The sequence below is a fragment of the Cinclus cinclus genome, chromosome 2, assembly GCF_963662255.1.
Source record: "Cinclus cinclus chromosome 2, bCinCin1.1, whole genome shotgun sequence".
NCBI classification, from domain to species: Eukaryota; Metazoa; Chordata; class Aves; order Passeriformes; family Cinclidae; genus Cinclus; species Cinclus cinclus.
The window spans coordinates 66,931,833-66,956,491 of NC_085047.1; the positions used below are offsets into that span (position 1 = coordinate 66,931,833).

General features: G+C 35.1%; 1 protein-coding gene across 1 annotated transcript in view; it reads right to left on the bottom strand.

The window, feature by feature from the left end:
- Positions 1-299: 299 nt before the first annotated feature.
- The window catches only part of DACH1 (dachshund family transcription factor 1), a 321,860-nt gene continuing 297,500 nt past the window's right edge, over positions 300-24,659 (bottom strand). Inside the window, exons 7-11 of the mRNA XM_062487771.1 lie at positions 17,842-17,993; positions 9,212-9,359; positions 4,819-4,962; positions 4,283-4,351; positions 300-322 (exon numbers count right to left, since the gene is read on the bottom strand). Of these exons, the coding sequence (XP_062343755.1) occupies positions 300-322; positions 4,283-4,351; positions 4,819-4,962; positions 9,212-9,359; positions 17,842-17,993 (536 nt within the window). The remainder of the gene's footprint in view (positions 323-4,282; positions 4,352-4,818; positions 4,963-9,211; positions 9,360-17,841; positions 17,994-24,659) is intronic.

Consider the following 24,659-nt stretch of genomic DNA (forward strand, 5'->3'; position numbering starts at 1 on the left):
AATAGAATGAAAATGAAGGTACAGGACTTGGGAGGGAAACTACTGGGAGACAGAAAATTGGGAATATGGGCCATATAGAGGAAGAGAAAACACAATAATGTAGGCAGGCAAATACATGGTACGCAACCAGATGGAGAAGAAAAAAATAAATGGAAATAAGAAAGTAAATGCGGCAGTAAATGCAATTGTTCTAGTGCTTAGTAAGAGGTCTGTTAACAAAACATATAAAAGTCAAACATTATCTTTGTATGGTACCTTTTTGTGTGGGATGAGGGGGTCTTGGGAAACCGGATTGGGAGCTAGGCATAGGCATCTAGTGAACCTACAATATGTATGGAGAAGAGGATAATCTGCTTTATTATTATTTAAAACAGAAGCAAAGAAAACATTTAAAACCAGTGTCTTCACCAGTTCCTAATAGCTTAGTATCTCTTTCTATCTCTCAAAAAATACATAAGTACATCTGAAACCCAAATTTGAGTTATTTATTATGATTATTTGTTAACATTTTATGGATATTGCAGCAAACTGTTATCTACTCAATATTTTAAAAACTCAAACACAACCCTAAAATACCCTGCATTGCTTCTTTTTATAGTCTTGTACTCAAATTCCTTTTTATTATTGCTCCCATTTTTCAAAAGACTTTACATGCACTAAAAGTGAATCTAAATGAGGGCTACACGATGAAAAAATAGAATAGAACATACCCCTTATTGACAAATGCAATTATCTTCCACGCTTAAATTAGTTCTATTTCTTACTCTTCCAAGTGATACTTAAAAATAGCAACATTAGATATAACTTCAAGTTGACAAGTATCCATTTATTTATAATAAATAGTAAACAAAATCTTCAGTTTCAATTATGATTTTCTTGCATAATATTTTCTTAAATGCTGAAATTACACTTTGTACTTCAATTAGACCACTTCCCTACAGAGCACTGCAGCTTTCCTACCTTTGTTTGCTTAGGTATAGAACTACATAGCATGCTCAACACAGTAAATGGAAAAATGATTGTGGATAAAAAGACTATTACCCCAGGCATGCTTAGATACCAAGACACAGATATATTTTTGAGAGGAGTAAGAAAGTAGTTCCCTAGTAAGTACTTTTTTCCCAGAACCTGAAAGATGCACGTGGTGGCATTAGTTTTTTCATTATGAAATATACTGTACATAGAATAATAGAATATAATTAATATTTGTATATGATATTTTTTCTATAGTGCATAACAAAGTATACAAAATTTCATCTATAAATAAAATGTAAGGACACAATTGAAATTTTGTATAATTGTGACAATATAGTTTTTGTTGCCCCCCCAAAAAATCCAAGAATGTACTGGAAAATGTCACAACCATTGGAGAGCTTTCATAGTTTTGCATGCAAAAGGCCCCATCTGTACTGAGCATGCTTTATTCCAGTGCTGCAGGAATAAACTGGTTCTTTCCCTTCAATTCTTTCTCCTCACTCCTGCCTACAATTGTCATGCTAAACACAGAATTTGGAACAGAATGCTCTCAGTGCTTCCCTCCCTGCTACGCTGATATCCAGTCACATACACAAAAAAACCCAGAAATGTACTGTAACCAGTAGGGAATGTGAACCTGACCAGGGACACTGAAGCAGACACTACAGATGGAGATGTGGTTTGCAATAGGGAAGGCTGGTAATAGGGAACATCTTGAAACGAGTGGAGAGGAGGGGAGGAAGCAAAAGGAAGGGTCGGACAAAGCCACGGGGCTGGGGCTCACGGGGAGAGAACGAGCTTGTAATTGAGGAAATAATCAGGGTGGCATGAAACTAAGTTCAGCAGAGAATGCTGGAAGAATGTGAAATTGGGAAAAAAGAGCAATGTAATGGAGCACGAGGACAAGAGTCAGATTAGCAATTGACAAAAGGTGGGATTGGAGGGAGGAGGAAGAAATATGGAACTGGGACAGATACACAGGGATACATAGCAAGAGGGACACAGAGAAAAGGGAGTTTATGGTGAAAGGAAATCCCCCTTCCAATACTGGAAATGAACACATAGAGTCCTGACATTTGGCATGACTTGCCTGCTATTAAATGTTTGTTGAACTGTTTCTGAAGCCTGTCACCTTATAATGACTGATTTACATGGAGAATATGTTCCTACAGTTACATTTGTGTTGTAGGGTTACATTTGTGTTGTAGGGTTACATACTGCAGTAGATCGCAAAGTTCTGAACTGCTGTATGATGATTGAGCTGAATACATTAAACTGTAAGACATGAAAACTGTATTTCTTGCTTCTTTCCTTTTTCTTAAAAACCCTCTGCTTTTCTTAAAAACCCTCTCTACTCTGTTGAGAGTGCAAAGTAGATACAGGAAATGTCAGAATTAAGGTTGCCTTTGAAATATGATTCAATATCACAATCAGAAAATATCATGTTCCAGTCTTGAAGTAAATAATCATCCGTGTATTTTACTTTTGTTTTTAATGTGTACCACCTTGGACAGATGAATCAAGGAAAAGTCATTACTGAGAACGTCTCCTGTAAATCCTTGATTTCACTTATTGCAAACAAAGGAAATACACAAAATGAGTAGGGGATAGCTGGGAAAGAATGCATAATCATTGTTCAAAAGCTAAAGTGCTATTTCTGTGTAGTTTGGGATAAATCCTTTAGAATACATGCTTTCAAATTTGTGTTGCTCATATTATAAACATCCAACCTGGTACTTCAGCCTATGAGCAAGACTAAATTCGATGGGAACAGTGATTTGATTACACCTGAATGCTTCTGCCAAAAATGCAAATTATCCTAAAAATTAGGTCCTTGATACTTGACAGTTAAGCAATATGTCGTCTTAAACTGTATTTGACTCTGTTTTCCAGCTATCAAATTGAAATACTCCAATTTTCACTTCCTTGCAAGAATGCTCTGAAGATGAAGCAATTAATGTTTGCAATGAGTGAGAGTACTGCAGCAACTGGTGCAGCAGCAAGGCCTCCCAATAAATTAGAAGTCTGTTTTAACATCAAAAGAAGCAACAAAATGACTGGATTATAAAATAATGAAATAGTGGCTGAATTCTTACCAAATTAATTATATCAAATGGTCCTTTGAAAAACATATGTTTTATGGGAAGGAAGGCAGGATTCTGGGCTAACAGACCTCATAACATATTCACTTCCTAGGCAACATTTAATCTGGCATATTCCAACTTCTGTGCTATTGGCTTTGCAGACATAACTTGCTTTAAATGTCTTAGTTTATATATGTGTGTTTGTCTTTCATAAGAACTTACTGCATTTCTGGTATTTGTTTATATGTTCAATCCGTTAAAAGCTTCTTGACTTTTTTATTCTGTTGTTACAGCTCCTTGTGGCACATCAGTAACAACTCCTTGGAAGTTAGGAAATGTGATTAAATAACACACAGAAGATGTCAAATGATACTGTTAGGATGATTGACTTCGAAATGCAAAATAAAGGCAATTGAGTGTGATTACTGGAGCTAATCCTTTTAGGCTTGCCTCTGAAAAATGCACCTTCATTTACCATTGAAAACAATTGCTATTTTTATTGCTTAGTATTCATGTAGGTAGATTTAGCCTGTTGATAAGAATAGATATTATAACATAAATACTGTCTTCAAAATTTGCTCTTTACTAATATCTTGATGTTTACAATGTATATATACATTTAGATTCACGGGGGAAGTAATATTGCTCTCTTTAGTATTTCATGTGTAAATTTACTCAGCAGATTTGTTTTATTAAAATGTAAATAATGGGATGTGGTAAATGAAAAATCCAAGATGGGAATAAACAGCTTATTTATTCTTAATGCTCAGAGTAGCTTATTGAAACACACCTTTCAGTAACTGCCACTGACTATTAGCTATGAAATTCTCATCATGCCTTGAATGTTACCCATTAGGTTTAGCCATTTGTACAGTTAAAAGGCTCAAGATGTTTCAAATAAACCTTTAAAAACATTAACTCAAATCAAACTACACATATTCACAAAAACTGCATTCAGCTTGTCTGAGATTTAACCCAATACTGCTTCGAATTAATTATTCTTCTTTAATTGCTCTGTATAAACAGAAATGACCTATTAATTTAAAGAAAATCTATCAGCACAGAATGTATTCTCTCTTATAAACAAGCAAGATGAACTTGACCTTGTTTGAACTTGTTTTGATGTGGCCCAGATGGTAGGCTACATGCTTGAATAGCAGTCTAAAGCTGAGGAAAAACTCATATAGCAAGATCTAGATTTATAGCCTTTTGCAAATTCCTACCTTGTATTGTCCTTTCAGCATCTGTTCTGCCCCCGCTGCGGTCAGCTTCTATCTCTGGGGTCAGAGAGTCTAGAAACATAGAAAGGTAAGACTGACACATATTTCATTTGATTCTTATAGCCCTTTTTACAACCTGTTACTCCAGTGCTGAATTACAATACAATCAACCTTTGTCAGTTTTTTTAATGTTGAACAATGACTGGAGGCCAGGACAATTTTTTGTTAGACTAGGAAGATTAATGAGCAATAGATTTTTCAAGCATAAAGGGGGGAGAAAAAAAAGGAAGAAAAAAATTGACTTCTCAAGCTAATAATATAAAATTGTCCTAGTTTGAACATTCTCTCCAGTGAGTTTATTTGCACATGCTATATAAGGTAACAAAGCAATAAAGAGAGGTATCACTTGAATGAAGGAAAGAAAAGAGATTTTCTTTTTTTTCCCCCTTTCCATCATGCTATAAATTTTCAATATAACAAGATTCTTTTGGCACTTAAATTAAAAGCTAATGACACAGAGGCAAAAATTGGCTTCTTACCGTTTAGGACCCTGAGACTATCTGTTGAAGCTGCCTGTTTCAGTGTTTGCTCTGCTTGCTCTCGTCGTTTAGTCTCAAACTCAAGTGCTTCCTGCAATTTCCTCTTTGCCTTCTTTTCCTTCTTTAGCCTTTTCTGAATTATTGCTGTGAAAAGAAAATAACATCAGTGTACTCCAGTTTGGATCTGAAACTTGTCTGCACAATGACCTATTAAGGGTTCTGAGAAACACTATAACTGCAACGTTCATAGAAACTGAATAAATACTCAGTAACCATTTAAATTACTTAAAATATGATGGAATCACCATGGAATATTCAAAAACCTACTGTTCTCTGTTCTATATGGCAGTATTGAAAACTGTATGTGGTATCAAGCAATGACTCAATGACTGGGTTTTTGTTTTTTTTTTTGTTTTTTTTCAAATGAACAGCTGTGAATCTGAATTTTCAAATCAGAAAACCTTGGAAACCAGCAATGGAATGTTCTTATTGAATCATCTGATGTAAATAAGCCCTTATTTCTGGAGGTAAGGCAGTTTTCAGAATTAATTTCACCATTTCTATTTCCCATAGCACAGTTAATAGCCATGTGGTGACAGAGTCTTGCATCCCTGCAGCTTCTCTCGCAAAAGAGAGGGATCCGTCTGCCTGGGTCCTGGGCAGCCCCCACCCTGCTCTGGTCCTCATTTCTTGGGGAAATGCCCTGAGACTTCTAACTCCCCTCCAAGCCCTGCTTTCTGCAAGCCATCTGACCTCTTGGTGTCTGGCCTCTTCTCCATACTTATTTATTTTACACACTTGCCTTTTGTCTTTCCCTTTTCTCTTTCTTGCTTTCTGTTGGTGCCTGTCCCATCAGCCATCTAACCTTGAAGAACTCACAGCAAATCCTTTACTGTGCTGGATCCTCCAGTCAAGTAAATATTACTATGCTTTGTCAGATGTGAGAGAAAATATTAGCAAAGAAATTACTATTTTGAAATTAAATATACTAAGTCCTTGTTTAGAATATAAGTTTTCCTTTACACTCTTCAGTTTAAACTCTGTAGGAAAAGGATGGCATGCCCAGTATGGGACTTCATCACAATTTTCTATGTTACCAGTGACTTACAACCACAAAGGTAAGACTTGCAGGATCCCTAACTAAGGGGACCTATTACAACTTATGCTCCTGATGGAAAAGGGTAACCACCTTTTCTATTCCATTAAAACCAAAGTGGGCCTCTGAAGCAATCATGTAAAGTTGTAAAGCATAGCATTATCTCACCCACCACACCCCAACCATCCTTAAATAGTACATTTGGGGTTTTCATGGATGTACATGTAGAAAGCTTTTTATCCTAAAATATTCCTGGATAATCCTCTCCAGGACATTCTGTTATTTTGACACTAACTAAAAAATTATCTACTAAACTAGTCACTAAAGAATTCTTTAAACACAGCAAAAGAATTATCCTTACCAAACCCAGATACTAGAAACTGTTAGGTTTGCATGTCAAAATCTATCTAGCCCTCTATCTCACTGCAAAGTAACCTCTCATATATGCTTAGGAAGGAATACTGGAATACACAAAAATATGCTTCCATCAGTTCATACTCCCCAGGGGGACAGTAGCCTCTAATGGTGGTATCTTTCACAAAATGCAAATAATGAAACTTTTAAAGGGAACTGTCATTGTTATTACCCTTTAATTTATATGCTAAGAAGAACCACCTTTTAGATGATCTTGTATATTTTGTGCTGCTATACAGAACTGTTCAGGCACAAAATTAACATAAGCACATATCCTGTAGTCAGAATAACTACATAATTTACATCCAAGACTTTGGAATTTCGGTTCTTTCTCATTTTGTACACCACCAACTACTTTACCGGCTAATTAGCTCATACTATCAAAGAACATCTAGCATCTATACAAAGGCTAAACTAAATACATTTTGAATCATTGCATGGTTTTAATGTTTTCATTATAAGTACTTTGAAAGTGATTGCAATAAATGAGAAGGAAACATATGTTGCTTTCTGAATTAAAATGTCATCATGGCTGACACATTGTAGATGTGACTACAGCAGCCAGAGCCAGAATTAGCAAACCCTTACTGTGTAGCAGCTCACAGAAGAGATATTATCCTACTTTCACCAGTTGATGAGACACATCCTACAGCCTTAGGAATCGCTAATTGGAAAATTTAAAAAGAAGGAAGGAAACAGTACAGTAAATAAGCATCTCTGTAGAACATACAGTAGCAGCTGTGAATCCAATGCTCCATTATAAAAAGGCAAAAATACTCATCTATAACAAAAGATAAATATATTTTGACTAATGCTGCAGATCCCCTTCACATAAAGGTTTGACCTGTATCTGATACAGCGGCTTGTGTTTCTACGCTGTAGCTTTTAAGTTTTTTCCAGTATTTTCATATGCTATCTCCCCACCTAGCAGGGAATCTGGTACATTTCTCCCTTCTTGCTCATGCTTCCATTAAGACATGCATCTTGTGTGAAACTTTCTTTAAGATGTGACGCTCTCTGAAAAACTAAAGAGTAGGTAAGGCTCCTATGCATTTTTCTACCTTTAATTGAAGAAGAAATTTTCATAGTAATTACAACCCGGCCTTATTTTTTCTCTCTTACTTCGATCTTTTTATTTGAAAGAATAATCCATACTTTTCTTTCTTTTATACAGAGGTATCCACTAGCAGAGATAGTCATCCTCATTATATTTGGTTTGCTGCATATCACCATTAACTGTTCAAATCCATTCCTCTTTGGTCTGACTGTTTTCCCAGCGCATGATTGTCATTAGAGGAATGCATACACAAAAGCAGGTAATGCATCATGCTGAAAATAATACTGCCAATTATTTCAGCAACCTGAACAAAATAAGGGACTCCATGTTTTTTTCTGACATACAACTTTGAGTGAAATTCATTTTGCTTAATTTTAACTTCTCAAAACGTGTCTAGCACAGCGTAGTCAAACTATGTGACCTCTGGATTTGAAGGGACGAGAAAGAAGTCTTCACAGTGCAATTGACCCCACCTACCTGAGAACAGGTTATACACTTTTTTTTTATTGTCCAGAAAGTGAAATTCCACTCATTAAAATGAGACACTTAAATTGTAGTTGGCGAAACTAAAACAAGGTGAGACGGATTCCCAACCCCACCCCAACTTTTTCTGTTTTGCATGTGATTGTACAACTCTAAAAAGGACCATACATTTGAAAAGTGAGAGAAACATGTGACTAACCAAATTACTCTACTCTTTTACCAAATTATTTTAAAAGTGTAAGAAATACAATTGTCTTAAGCAGAATGGACCAGTTGTGGACAAAGGGATGATTCATTGCACAGGTGTGATAATTGTTAACAGCAATTGTATTTCAAAATATATTCTCAGAATTAAAAAATGGGTAATTGATGATGTGATAGTCCTACCCTTTAATGGTCAAGGCATGAAACAAGATTACATTGTGTACTTACTGCTAGCATGTTAGTTTAAGGCATAATGACATTGGTTGTGAATCCAATTCTTCTTGGGATTCTCTGTTTAGGTGGTTGCCAGAAAATTAAATTGGACAAGAAGAAACTTATAACTCTAGCCCTGCAAAAATACACATCTGACTTGTCATGGTCTGAGTTAAACAACAAGGGAATCCCAGTGGTTAACTGTCCTTGCAAAGTAACCGGGCACTATTAAAGGGTGACACATACAGAGACAGAGAAATGAATGCATAAAGAAATATAGCAACATGCTTGTAATGCAAATAGTTAATGCAAATCACTCCAAACTGCTTCACCCTCACTATCAATGTAATTATTTTAAAATCTCTAACATGTACAGGCTTTACAATGGGCTGATGTTAATGCTACAAATGCTGCTACTGCTTCTGCTTCATCAAGAAGAACCTTCACTGTTACTTCTATAATTTTTTTTTATCTACTATGCATTATAAACAGATCATATATTATCATTATCCTTTTATTTATTATATATAGTTTGCCTAAATATGCACTATAAAAACAGAGCAGAGTTCCTAAAAAACCTGCAGATTCTTAAATTTGATACAAATTGTATTAAATAGCTATCCCTTTTTCTAATGAGTACTACCTGCAAAGGTCTGTTACAGCATGTAGGGTATTTATAATTGCTTTTGTCTTACTGATGTAACAATATTCAAGAAAATTGTTGAGAAAAAGGAGGGTCCTTGCTTCAAGTCTCATGAAGACCCTATACAAAATTAGGCAGGTTATGAAACATCCTTCATTGCAGTCAGCTGAGACCTGACGTGATTTAAGGGAGGTGAAATTTTGATAAAACACAGGTGTTTGACAGAAAATTGTTTCCTAAGGAAATGAATTACAAGGTGTTTATGTCTGCTGAATCAAGATACCTCTGTTCTTCTGCTCCACAGCCAACTGTTTTTCAAGTGTTTCCCTCAGTTCTCGTTCCCTGAAGAGCTCCATCTTCAGCTCTGTTTTTTCCAGTTGGACCTGTTTCTCTTGAGCTCTGGCATTGTCTATAGCAACCTTTAGCAGACCCTGTTCAGAGATAAAGTTGGATATTTGCAGAATGTTAGAACAATTGACAGAACAACTAACTACTGTTGTTTTTCCTTGACGGTGATGTGATATTTTAGAAATAAAATAATTCTGTCACAGGATCCAAGTTACCTCTTATCAACAGTAATTTTTAACTGGAATTAACTTTTCAACAGGTGGACAAAAATCTGTAAAAAGCTGGGAGTAGGGTTTTCTTCGAAAACGCAAACTCACCTCTGACTGTGCATATAACTCATGTGAAAAATATACAGGAATACGTTTACTCCTCTTAAGAAAAAATGGCAATCCCACAGTCACATCATACACAGAATTCAATCTCTAGTCCTACTCAAGCCAGTGGAAATTAGCTAAAGGAGAAAGTGTCTTTTAAATTCTTGCTCCTCATCCTTGTTAATTACTATTAATTTCAAATATTTACATATACCATTAATGTTACACAGACTATAGGTATTTTGGGATAGTAAGGAAGGGACAGTCACACAGCAGGAAGACATCTCTGTTTTAACAAAGCTGTTCCCTGATTTCTATGATTAGAAGACATCTCTGTTTTAACAAGTCTGTTCCCTGATTTCTATGATTACTATCTCACAGCAGAAAATGAAACACAGTAATCTCTTGATTTCTTGACCTGAGATGGCTGATACAAACTCTACTTTTTTTTCTGCTGTTAGTGTATCAGGAAATAAAAATTCTGATTATTTTAATCTTCTTTTGAGAATTTCAACTTCAAAATTCCTTCTTCTTTTGCAAGGAAATCGGATAATCCTGGCACAGCAGGACTATTAATAAAACACACTATTATTAATAATATTAACTAGATAGTTAATACAGTCTGAGACAGGGCATCAAAATATAAGGAGAAATGGAATTTAAATAAATGAGCATGCAAATATTCTTTTCCCTTTCCCAAAAGCCTGTCTATCAGGCTCTTGGGTTCTACACCCAAATCTCTCCTACTGAAGCTTTCAAAATAAAGTAGATAATTAAGCATGGATATTCATATATGAACCTCCATGGATATGAAACTCTCTTATATCTTAGGTAAGACTCCTGAGATACCACAGAGATAATTTGACCCAACAGAGATTTAATTACTGATATAAAGCAAAACAATGCCAACTAGAGAGACAGAACAGAGTTCCCCAGTGATTCTGCTAGGGGAACATTCAGCTATCACATACAAGGTTCACACTTAAGACCTGGTTTGAGCACTACAGACATAAAACCACGATGCCCCTCTCCCAGATAAGCTTCCTCACTCCTCAGCCACGCTTCCTAAATTGGATTCTGGGTTGCATGTTTTTTCACAATTTTTTAATAAATATCTCCCAAAGAAGAATGGAAAAATAATCAAGTATAAAGATACTTGAGAAATAGAAGAAATATTTTTATGTGTGTTTTGTGAGTCTGCACATTTATCCCACTGGTCTTCCCAGTGTCAGTGATTGCTGTAAAATTTGTGTCCTTCAAACTCCTCTTTTAGTTCTGTTTTCAGAGCCTGTTATTTTGAGTACTCCTCGTCTTCTTAAATCGTTGCCTCAAATCTTGTCTTGTTCAGAGCTTAATGCTCTGCAGCTCTGTTACACTTCAATCTATTGAAGTCCACAGAAGCTAAAAGAAATCAACACCTTCTGACTGCAAGGCCCAGATGGTAAGCAAAATGGTACACACTAAATAAGAACAAAACCGCATTTGGAAATGTGGTAACAATGGTAACACAACAAATGTCCTCACAAATATGTTTAAAGTTTTAGCAGTTTTCTTTTGCTGTTGTAAAATAGCCAAATCACAAAGGTATTTTGGATTGAATGTTAAACTCAAATGATTATTAGAGAAAAACAAAGAAGTCTACCTATAAAGCTCTACATATCTATGCAAAGCAAAAGACAATTTGAAATATTTGGGAAGTGTTTACAATCTATTTTTTAGAAGCTAATAGTAATTTGAATTCTGTTCCTTTTCCATGACCATATTCTCCTATGTTTGGTGCATTTGAATTAGTAAGAAACTGAAGTAGGAGCTATTTACCTGCTTCTGGATTTTCCTTAAACTCTAGAGTGTTTTAATCTCCTCCTATCTCTCCTCTCCTCACTTACTGGAATATGTGATTCATCCAAATCATAAATAAACCAGATCAAGAAAAATTACATTAATAGTATTTGTTGATGAAAAGTGCATTGTCTAGTAAGTTTAAATCTGCAAACACTGTCTTCCCAAATTCTTAAAATCCATCTTGTTTAAATCAAGTCCCTTAAGCAACTGCCATCTTTACTCAATTCAACTACATTCATGTACATGTTTCTTCTTCATCAGCAACAAACAATTAGTAACAAATGAAAGAGATCATTACATCAAGTGCCCTTTTAGATCACCCCAATTAAAACTTTAGTTTAGCTGTATTTTAATTCTAAGGTACCAAATTCTAATTTTCTGCTCTGATTGCTCTTGTTGACTTATCTTTGAAAGATGTATTCTCGGTGCAAAGCATAGAGATTATTTAGCAAGATGCCAACGTTGGCATCACTTAATGTGTTGATTGGCTGTATTATCGGTAGCAGTTTAAAATAAATTACTATTAAACTATTCTTGTCCTTGGCTGAGAAAACACAATATTTTGGTGTTCTTTAAATATGACACAATCATTACGAATAAACATGGAGAATAACACTAGAGTGTAACACTGATGTGTGTAATTTTATATTAAGAATTGCTGCAAAGTACGAAGCTGCTAAAAGATTATTACATTTTCTATTGAGTTTCTGTGCCACACTTCCTCCCCCAGTCTTCCCTTTTTTTATACTTGCTAACATAGATAATGGTAATACATTACCTATTGCTGCTGATTATGTCTGAAAAATATTAGCTTTTTGGAGCCAAAATCCACTAGGGACTACTTACAAGCTACACAAAATTAAGTTTCATTTTTAGAAGTTAAATCAGTGCACATCAGTAGGCATCCAATGTGAAAAAAAATCTGCACTAGAGCCAAAGTGATGCACATCAAAAGTGTTGTTGCTGCCAATTACAGCACTAATGCAAAAATACTGGAAACATTCAATATCTCCCTTTATTCAGTGCAGAAGGGGCTGAGAAAAACTGAAAAAGTTTTAACATCTAAAACATCATCAGTGCCCCCTGGAACAGGAATAGCAATTTCAGTGTTGCATGAAATTCTATTAATTCTCCCAGTGGATCAGCTGTAGAAGATTATACAAAATGCAGTATGTCCAACTTGTATGTGCTATGGCTAATCCTCTAACCTGATATTAAATCAATATGCTGCCAATGACAATGGGAAGTGCAGTGCAACATGGGATATTAACAAAAAGAAAATATTTCTCTTTAGGGAAGATCAGATGTTATGGAAGCTGGATAATGATAATTGCAGTGAACATGCTCAGGTTCCAGATTTGTTTTTTATACAGTATAGCTCTCTCTGGAGCCTGGCTTTAAGCATGGCAGGCCATTCTTCTTGATGTCTCTCTTAATTTTTATTTCAATGTAATCTCAAAAATGGACATTTTATTCCCTGGAGATTTATAGATCATTCTGATTTGTTTACTTCACTTGTTTTAGTATTTTTTCACTGACAAATACTTTAGAACTGTCCCAAACACAAGGCTAAGTTGATATATGAGTTTATTCCCATTCTCTGGTCTGAGAACACCATCATATTAAGGCAGCCTCATGATCCTACAGAAACTAAACATATATCAAACTTCAACTCAATCTTAAAACCACTATTACTCATCACTATTTTTAAATTATGCAGATAATGTGTTGCCTATTTTGAAAAGGGTAGAAGGAGAGGTGTATAGAAGCTCCTTCTCTTTCTAGCTGCATCTATAAGTGTGTTGGCTGTACATTCATATGTGACATCAAAATGACCTTGCTAATTAGTTTGACAGTCTACCTAGAAGATAATATAGTGTTTCCAACAAGTGCCCACACTGGGTGAAAAAGGGAAACCAGAAGATCAGGGCATGCACATTAGGAAGTTTTTCCTAGACAAAACTCCTGGCTTCCAGAGGGCTGGAGCTCAGGGGCTTCTTTCTGCAGTATTAGCTATTCATTAGCTATTCACTTTCAAATAACATCGCTTCTCTAAAAGAGAAAATATATAGGAAAATATATATAATTTGTATGCTGTAATCATTCAAAGTATCTAGTGAAAAGTGCTAGAAAAAGATATATCCATACAATTCTAGTTAACTTCACATGCTAATTTTTGAATATCTGCTATTTATAACTGACTAGTGACTAAGTACCGTGAGCAAGACAACACGGTTAGAATATCTCTAGAGATGACTCCTGAAAGACAATGTTTTTAATAACTCAGATTGCATATTTTATCACAGAAAAAGGCATATTACACAAGTATAAATGATATTTTCCATCAATAGTTTCTGTGAAAAATAAAATAATTCTCTTGCATTTTAGCAGAAGATAGATAAAATAACATGAAGTAAAACTGGGATTACTTTATTCTCTGTTTGCAGTGTTTTTCCCTTAGTATTAAGTCATAGATAGTAACAGTGCAGGAGACTCACAGCAATAAAGCAAGTAGTTTTCTTTGTTTTCAGGGGGGAGTTTAGTTTGTAACCAGGCACTGCTTTTATTAATATCAATAGGAAACTTGTAAATTATTTTAGCTATATGTTTAAAAATATTTAGTAATAAAAATATGTCATTACAATACAGTCTTGATAAAAAATACAGCTATCATGGTACAACTATATCACCCCTTAGATATTAATGGAAATTCAGCTCAGGAACAGTAGAGATTCAGACTCTAAAAGCTTGAACGAACATGACTATTGCCCAAGAATATTGTAGCAACATGAAAGGCTGTGGCTGTAACAAACTCTGGCATAACCAGGCCATGACTCAAAAAGGTGTACTTATGTGAGGGGTATGGAGACATCTTTAGCCTTCTCACTAGCACATACACAGCATTTTGCTGTGACTCACTTTCCCCCACCCTTCATCGTCCCTGCAACTGCACTTAGATTTCCAGCATTTAATCCAGAATAAATCTACAAATACACTTTGTGGACAAACAGGCCTATCACTTGATTTAAGTTTTCCAGGGAAATTTATTTTCTCTTCCTTTTAGATGTGCAGACATAAATCCAAATAAGAAAATATCTTACTCCTTTTTTTATATGTGTATTTGCTTGATTGTATTTTTTTTTGAGTTTATAATGCGTATTTCAGCAGTCCCCAGCAAGAACAATGCGGGTTATTCTGGGTATTGTTATTGGTATTATCTCCTCCGAAAATATACAAACAATTAAATGTATTTTGCTTAAATAACTATTTATGGAGAAGCAAAAAATCTCCATATATGTGGTACCCAGAAAGACATACTGGTGACAGCAGAAGCAAATAGGCTTATTTAATGCTCGCCTAAAACGATGAATTCATGATCAGGGGCTATCCATTTAACTTTAGGATGGATGGAAGAAAAAGAGACTCATTTGTGCTCAGAGGTCAATTCTAAAAAATTACTCAGACTTCTAAAACAGAATTACAGTTAGGCAATTAGTTCACCTGAGCTCATCGGCATCTGCAGGACCTGAAGCACATTTGTTTTCAAATAACAAAATGTTTAGAAATTTTCTTCGCATATACAAAAAGCACTGTTCCAACGACAAGATTTAGGATCCTTTTTACCCTGTCAAAGGTCAAAATTAGAGCTCCTAGTGCCCATATGACATCCTAATCCTGTTCTATTTTAAACCAGGCCAGTTTCTACAAGCTTTTCTGGAAGACCCAAAGTCTGTATTACTCAGATCCTCCAGATCCTGCCCCTCACACAGCTGAATATACAGAAGGGGACTGTGGCAGAGACATCCACCGTCAAGTCCGTGCACATTGATGTAGCCAGAACCTCCTTATCTGTATATTCCTGTGATGATCACACCTTTAAAGTGTAGGCTACCTCCAGCACGACATGTGGCACGTTGTGGGTGTTCCCCAAACCTAACAAAAATGTAACTTACATTTTACAAGCAGACATACGCCCTTTCAGTGAAAGGACACATGACTATTTTCAGCATGAATGACCCTGAGGAAAAAAGAACAGTGTTTACCAAATCCACTCATGAAGCCATTGGCAATTTATTTAAGGAATTTAGACCTGCTCCACTGTTGCAACAAGAGAACAGTGAGAACACTACTCTACCTCCCCATGGAAAACACATCTCTACTGAAGGGGATGCAAAACACCTCAGGTCCAAAGGACAGCAAGAAGCCATTTATTCAGTGAAAAGAATCCTTCTAATTCAGGTAATAAATGTACCATGGGTTTCAGGTATTGCTTATGCATTTCCTAGCAAAGTCAAATTACAGTGCCATCAAGGATCATGGTACAGAATTGACTCTTTCCACAGAAGCCATTAATAAATTTTAACTTCCAATCAAATACCTAAAACTCTGTTTTGGAAATGTCAGCATCACAGTATCTAACTCATTTGTGGGCATGGGGTAACCCCCTCTCCTTGCAATACCAATGAAATAGCAATATAGAAACCATTTTAAATGGCATTGATTAACAAGATTGCCACTATTGTCCATATGATATTGCAATATACTCTACTGCTGTTAAAGTCAACTTCTCCTATACGTGGGAAAGTTGACTGGTTTTATTTATTTTTTATTTTATGAAGTGGATTTCTAATATTGTCCTGATAAAAATTCAATGTGGAGCAGGGAAGAAGGAGGGAAACGCCTTTCATATACTGTTAGGAAAAGATTCCTAGAAATCTGTCAAAAACATGTCTTGTGATGTGGGGACATACTGAAAAAATCAAGAAGGACTTACGTCCCACCACTTTATACCAATATATGATTTTTCATGATACGGAATCTCAAGCTAAGGAGCAGGACTTTTAAAAGCAGTACAAGAGAAGGCATAAAAAAGTTTCTGTTTTGCTTATGATGCTGCCTTTTATCTTTTCATTCCAGGTAAGATTGCAGTATTTAAAAAAAAAGAAACTACTAAGATTCACATTCACATTTTCTGTAAAACAAAACTGAATGCATTCTTGGCAAATTAATCCTGGTTGCTTATCCTGAAGTAGTGCAGCACTCTCATATTCAATCACGAGATTAGCTAACCTGTTGATGCTGAATGCTTTGCTCGTTAGATTGCTGTCTAGAGACATTGAGTGCAGACATTTGTCAAAAAATTACTAAGAACTTTTATGCACATATATGCACAGCTAAAAATTTACTTACTGTTTTTCTGCCTTAAGAAAAAAATACAATCTTTACAGCTTGCAGCAGATATGTTACAATAATGCTGTTATCAAATTATCTTGGTTCATGGCTTAAATATTTAAGATGCTAAGTCTCAGAATTGCAAAAAGTAATCATAAATATGCTTTTTCAGACCAGGCAGAGAAAGTAATATTTACTTCTTAAATAGCAGTATTTTTCCATTATTAGAACCTCAAAACACAACTGAATGGCTCATATACTTTTCATAAAACAATTCTGAAGTGCCATAAACTTTAATGGGATTGCTTCAGACAGTAAAGTGAGCAGAATTTGGCCCTGCTCCTTCATATCCTTTGCTGGATAGAATACAATTGATTTTATGTGTTTGCAGGAATGAGCAGGAAATATATGATGACAAATTAGAGGTTGGTAGCTGCCCAGACCAGGCTTCTCTGGAATGTGCAATATGGCTGTATTATTTCTGGCACTATAATTTTGCTTCTGCATGAAACATACAACCATATTGTTGCAAAATTTGCATATGGGGAACACAAGATAACTGAATTTGTGGACAAAAAAAAATGTATTAATCCTAATATGAAACACTAACAATTTGGCTTCAAGCTATACATAATGTATACTATAAATAATATTTGAACACAGCCTTACTGTACACACAACAGATACTGTGACTACCAAATAGAAAATCTTTATAAAATTTGGTAATACCCTTTGAAGCCTATTCTTTGAAGACAGCACTTTAAATGAAATGAGCTTATTTATAAAGTAAGTGCTTTTTGTAAATGCTTTTATGGGAGACACATTTCAAATATCTTTAAATATCATTTCCACCATGCCACTCTAGCAATTTGAAATAACTACTTATTAAAGAACTCTCTCTGTTTAGTAAATGAGATAAAGTTAAACAGTAAGATACATTTCATTAGCCTGTAATAAAAAGACCACTGAAGACAAATGTTGTTAAACACACCAATGTAATTTACATTGAATTTTCTGCTGTGGTTTAATATACAATCTGTATTTTTATGTACTGTATCTGACAGCTTCTAAATTCATTTGTTTGCTGTGGTTCCTTTAAAACCTAAATTACAAGAAAGTTTCAGTAAATTAGTTGATCCAAATAATCTTATGAACTGATTAAGCTTGAATGGTTTTATTAATTTAGACAAAACTGGCTCCTCTCCATCCCTTTAAGCTGATCTACAAAAAGGCCTACCTGGATGTTAGTCAGAAGGGTCTCTATGGAGGACAATCCATCAGGGAATAGAAAAGGAGATGGAAAACCCGGAGGTAGTGGTTGCCCATGCCCAGTTAGAGAAAGTTTGTCAAGGCTGTCTCTTGCGGTTGGAGTGGAGAGCGGGGTCTCATCTGTATGTGATTGAAACAAAAATATAGAACAAGTTACGCTTGTCTGTTTTTATTAGACCTCAGTAATGGCTTCCCTAGTGGTTTCCAGAACATTTATTGCAAATTGGTTCCTGCTATCAGGAGAAAATGCTTTCTGCTGAATTTTCTTTAATGAAAAAGCTGTGGAGATACAACAAGATAACATTAATGAGTAACTTTATAAGCCTTTTAAATGCAGTCTCTAATGAGACTGAGTTTACAGTGCCATAGAATCTTTTTAAAACAAATATTATCTCACATATACTTGTGATAATATATTCAGGCTGACTTTATGGGCACCTTCCCAATTATCTCATTTTAGTTTGTGTTCTATTTGGATTGACAATAGAATATTTTCTAGCATGACATATATTTTTTATATGAGAAGTATTTGAATATGAGGCGTCCCGTACAATTAACCCTTCCCACTCTTAATGGTTTCACTCACAGCTCAGAAAATTTTGCAACACCAAGAAAAGCTCCTCAATACATTCTGACCAAGAAAATACACCTGATTGCCACAATTAAAACATGCTCTGAATAGTACATGAAATTAACAGCACGGTAACAATCACTGGCCTAATTTTTTTTAAGCATGGACATCTTCTAACTATTAGTCCTGAACTCCTTAGTGGGATCTTTGTAACAATCAGATCTGATCACTTCTGCCATCACAACGGGGAAAAAACTTTCACTGATTGGAGACTTCTAAGATTAAAGTTTCACAGATAATCTGTGAACAGATTATGAAGTGGAAAAAATAAACCTCCCACAATTAATAGAAACTTCAATAGCCTCTTTTTTTCCTTTTTTTTTTTTTTTATTTGCTTCCTGGAATATTTTTAGGCTACTCTTGATATGATATAGAAATTTAGGTCAATTTCTCTGCACCAGATGTTAATCTGAATTTTTCAAAAGGAAAACTATCTATACATACATACATACATATATAGATAGATGCATATATCTATACACACTCTTCTTGCCAAGGGGTCAGTCATTGACTGACACATATTGATGTATCTCCGTACAATGAGAGGACATCAGAATGTACCCCAGGTATCATGCAGATTCTGCACAGCTATATGAATACAAAGGAGTTTTCCAAACTCACTTTTTTCCATTTGGTTTTGACCATTGTAAGTTATATATATTTTGGAGTAGTCAAATTTCTTTTTGTTTATTAATTTAATTCTAGTTTCAATAATGGTTGTACTTCTCTATTTATTTTATCAGGTACATTAAAATTGCATCTGAAAGTTGATTCTAGTTCCCTAAAATGAGCTCTCTCTTGGACTGAATGCAGTATTTTCCTAAGTGGACATAGTCTAGGACCACGAAAATTGAAATCTGCAGAACATATGGTTAGAGTATTGATGGCCTCAGGATGGGACATCCATAACTCCAAGTCCCAGCTCATTCCAACAGTCCCCATCACCATGTCTGCAGAAGGAAGCAATCTTTATTAACCACACTCAGGTAAAGATTTCTTGTCTCATCTCCTCACCAGCTCTGTCATGCTAGCCAGTATTTATAGTGCTAAAGTAATAGCTTTTTCTACTATGGCCTTCCACAGAACTGCCCAAACAGGCATTTGGACATCTGCTGCTGGGCTGGTACCCTCAGGTCTATTATAACCAGTGCAAAGAAGCAGATGCCACTTTAAGGTACTTGTCCATCTGAACTCTAACAGGCATCTACTGCAGGAAGAGGCAAATCTTCCTCTAGAAGACTGTAAGAGAAGCCTAAGATGAAAAGATCTGCTTTTGAGGAGATCCTATACTGGGTGCAGTTCTTCCTACTTCCCTGTGGCTCAGGCTGAGGACTACACAAGGACTAAGACCCTGTTCCTTATGCCCTGTGTATGTCACAATTCATGCCACAATCACTGCTTTCTCATGAAGTCATCATAAAAAAGCTTTCCAAGTTAAGGTTACTGAAAGGAATTAATGTTGACCAAGGAAAGCTTCAGACCATTCAGAGTCATAAAGAATTTTTTGAGCTATATTTAAGTTTTCCAGTCAGTTACAAAGTGCTGAGAAAAAACTGGCCCTGGATCTCTGAACCATTTCTTATCTACCTTACTGAGATTCAAAGCAGGCTCTCAAAAAATGTACTATATGGATGTATCCTCTGTCCTCATGCCACCCCACAGCAGTGTGGATAGCTCTGTAGTCATTTTGTAGTAACATACTAACATTTCGCCCTAAATTTGAGTATTTTCTTTCCGATTTTTAAAATATTATAGAAATATTCACCATTTCATTAGAAAAAATAAGTTATATATTCCTGGTATTGAAAACTAGCTTAGTTTGACTTCTCTACTCCTATTCTAGTGTGAAAAATCATTAACAAATGTCTTTTTTCCAAACTGCTGCCATAATTGTTATGCTTTCATTAATCAAAACAAACAAGCCAAAACTTAAACAAAACTAGTTAGACAATATATTTATAAACAGTACATAATATTATGGCATAGCTGAAAACTTTTCTCTTCTTCTGAAAATATGGCTTCCCCAAATAATTTTTATCCAAAATAAGAAAAAAAAAAAAAGAAAATATTAAAAAGTCTCTTCCATGTTACATCCTTAAGATTTTTTTGGGTAGAGATTTCTTTTTATCACTGGTTGCAGTGAAGGTATTGCTCTTGTACAATACAGAAGCAAAGAGTCGAATCACTAGTATGCATGGTGAAGTTGATTCATTTAAAGGAGAAAGGATACTGAAAAGACATCATTTTCCTCTAGGTTTGCCAGGAAATGGATCAATGACCTCCTACTTTCTAAGACTACTTGTAATCTTACTGATATTTTAGGCCTCAAATTGTCAAAATATTTTAAGATATACTAGATAAAACTGACCCACTTAAAAATTCAGTAAGCCTTAATTAACTCAAAAACTGCTCTTCCATGCAATTGCTGAGATATAGAAAGCTTCTAACACAGATCTTGTAATAGAATTCAAGCAAGGGATCAATTTTTTCAATTTATTACTACTTTACAATTTATTTAATGTAATGCTTGCTGTACTTTGTGCATGCTCAACACATGAAGTTTGAAAAGATTTTTTAACAATGTGTGGCATGGTTTTGTAATAGGCAAATAAACTCAAAAAAGATTAGAATGATATTAATTCAAAGTAACATCAAAACCATTAAGTTATAAATAACAGAAACAAATTTACACTGAAGGGTAGGACTAGAGAGATGAACTTACTCTGAACTTGTTTTAATGAAATATCAACTCAGAAAAAAAAGTCAGACTAATGTGACTTTGTTTTCTTGATGTCCCATGTGAAATAAACTTTGAGTGTGAGTATGTTTGAAACAGAGCAAATGTACATATTATACACAGGAAGCATGGATATTTGTGGATGTGAGATAAGCGATGATTGAGGGAATCTTAAAAAAATGCATTTTTAAGAAAAACCACATTGTAAACACAGCCAATTAAAACATAACCACATATCTTAGTAGCAAAATACTGTGAACTCTTGCCTTTAAAACATTTAAAAATACTTAATTCCTGCACAAGTCCTCTTTCCTCTAAAGGATGAGATATCTTTTGTTTCCAAATAATCATTAGCCTAACATCTTTTAAACTGCTGTAAAGGAACTACTGATGTTCCTCTTACAATACTGGCAGAGCAACGCTGCAAAATGATGAGCCCTTGCTGGGAAACAGAGACTTGGTATTTTCAGTCTAAACACATCAAAGGAAATGTTAGAAGAGAAGGCAGGGCAAAAGGGGAAATAGGGTCAATCTACAACTCCATTGTCAGAGTGGGGAGCACAACAATGAAAAGAAAGAGGGGGAAAAAAAGAAAGAACAAAGCAGAACAAAGAAGTGTCCAGGCCTGCCTCGGTTTGTGCTGGGAACTGACATGTTATAAATTAACAAATAAACAAGGATAGGACAAGCTGTTACCCAAGCCTCTACAGTATCTGGGCAGAGATGAATATGTGTCTTGACATATGAACTAAATCACCATAACAGGCAAGTCTGAATGCGACACATATCTTTAAAATATTTGTAAATGCTACAACCACTCCATCCATTGTTCCTCAATTTCCAAAATTCACCTGGTTTTGTTCAAACCAGATTTTATCTGTACACAGCAGCTGGTTTGGGCCAAATACAACAAACATATTTCACTGTATTTGGGTTGTTGCCATTCTATTTTATTCTTTCACCAGATAACATGGAAACAGACATCCTGGAAGCTGTGACAGCTATTTAAACAATACTAGATGAATAGAGGTAGCCATTCTCTTGTCTTTGTTCCTAAAAGCAAGTAGGATAAGTTCAGACCAGTCACCAATCAAACTGGAAAATATTGATATTGCCAGGATTTGAAAGCAAACAGTAATAACTGGCTAAAAAAAAAAATACTATACAGATTAAGGCCATTCTGTAATCATATTTTTTTTGCAAGGCATCTTGAGGCTTCTCTGTTCTCTGTAAAATATTCCACCTGTATTTGTTCCTAACACAGGCTCCCTCTTACCATTTGAATGATCAAAGAGGATTCTGCTTCCACTTTTTATTACCATAAATCTGCTGCATACAGTTTTTCTATATTGTAGAAACAATCTCTTCCACTTGGCTCAGTATTATTTTGGTTTACGTTGTCAAACACTCTTTAGTAAAAAGCTTTATATTTCACCTTGCTCGCTGTTAGAGGCTTCAAGTGTGAGAAGCTTTTCTGTTTTACTTTATCCATAATTCTAGATTTATATTAACAAGAAAGAACTAGGAGTCTCCCATATTCTTAATTGAAATGTTTAATAATTTCAGGCAGATAAAACCAAAGAAACAAACAAACAAACAAATAAGTAAAATCCTCTTGACCAATTCCCATACAATGTTAGATAACTATGAAGGATGTCACCAACTATAAAAAGAATGTACTGAAACTCTTATAAAACACTTATAAAAATATCTATCTATATTAGAAGATTTATATGTATACATATTTTATAAAAGTTATATATATATATATATATATATATATATATATATATATATATATATATATAACTACTTTAGATGTTTTTAAATCTACAATTTATTTATTTCTTTTTATACAAACAACAGTTCTCCTGGACAACCAAATACTTTGAAATTAAAACACTTGCAACTGTAGCAGCTCGAAATCAGAAAGGAATAGCAAATATTGAAATTGGCTGACTGGTTAATGTTTCTGTAACATTTTAAAGAGGCTGGTGCTCTCACAGTTAATAACACCATTGCAGATGCTGTCCACTGAGTTCCGCTTCTTCGATTGCTACGTTTGCTTACGGACTTTGGGAATAGCAACTCTCCAGTAATGAAATATGACTAAAAAATTAAAAACCTACATGGAAAGGATCACAGCCACTAAGTTTCTTGGATGGGTACTTTACACAAAATGGCTTTGTACCTGATGCAGGCACGTATATTTGTGCAAGTAGGTCTTGAAGAACTCATTCATCTGTGTATCAAGTCTACCATTGTGGACCATTTTCCCAAGTGGCATGACTTCCAAATATGCTCACCTTCACTTGATGTAAAGAACTACACAGGAATAAAAGGACGTAAGAACTTAGTTTTATGCGTTCACTTTGGAGGCAGGTTTGGATGCATGACTTTACCACCAACAGTAAGACTCATATTTCCTGACAATTCTCTGAGATTTTAACCACTAAAAACTTAATGTACTAACTTGATGCTTTTCCCTTTTTGAATTAATAAATATCCAGTATCTTTAAATCCTTTTAAAGAACATGCAGTCTCTACAGATCATTCTTCACTACTGCACAGGAACATTGATCATGCTGCAGTTGAAGTTGCCTCCATCACGGGAAAGTAGAGCCAGATGGAGAAGCACTTCTTGAACAAAACTTTTGGGAATCACTCTCTCTCCAAGGTTCAGTGGTACCCCTTCTATGCTGATGTCATGTAAGCTAATTGTCTATAAGCATGGAGCGGGGGGAAAGGAACGTATGGCTGGCTGGAATAAGGACACGGTGGGTTGGAAACAGAGAGGACTTGACAAAAGACAGGGAGTAATCCAAAAGTCAGGAAATAGGTAGTTGAGAATATAGGGAAGGAAACTCAAGGTGGCCAAACACTTTGGAAAGGAGTAATAGGAGTGGGATTATGAGGTGAAGGAGGGAAGGAGAAAGACTGCCCAGGAGCAAGAAATTTATACTGACTCAACAAGAAATAAACAAAACAGCTAAACTGTTGGTTTTTTTACATAGAACAGATTTTGCACAAGTAATTCTTGTGGCATTTTAAGAATTTTACTTGAATGTAAGTGAAATTTACAGCTGTCAAAGCAAATATATAAAATACATTCTCTAAAGATCACATATTTTAGTTTGCTAAGGAATTACGGGTATAGCATCACTAAAAATGAACGGAAAGAGCTGGCATTACATATTCAAAAAGCAAAAATGTAATTAGTGGTGATGTTCCAGCTGTGAGGATTTCTTCAGGCTTTTTGGACTAGATCAAGTTGAGTTTTATTCTTCATTTTACATGTCCCTAGGAGGGCCTCAGAGTCAATCAGCACAACTTATCTAATTTTCTCTTTCAATAAAAGGATTATTTTAATAACCTTTATCTTATTTTGCAGCCTATTACTGATTAGGGCTGGATCAAG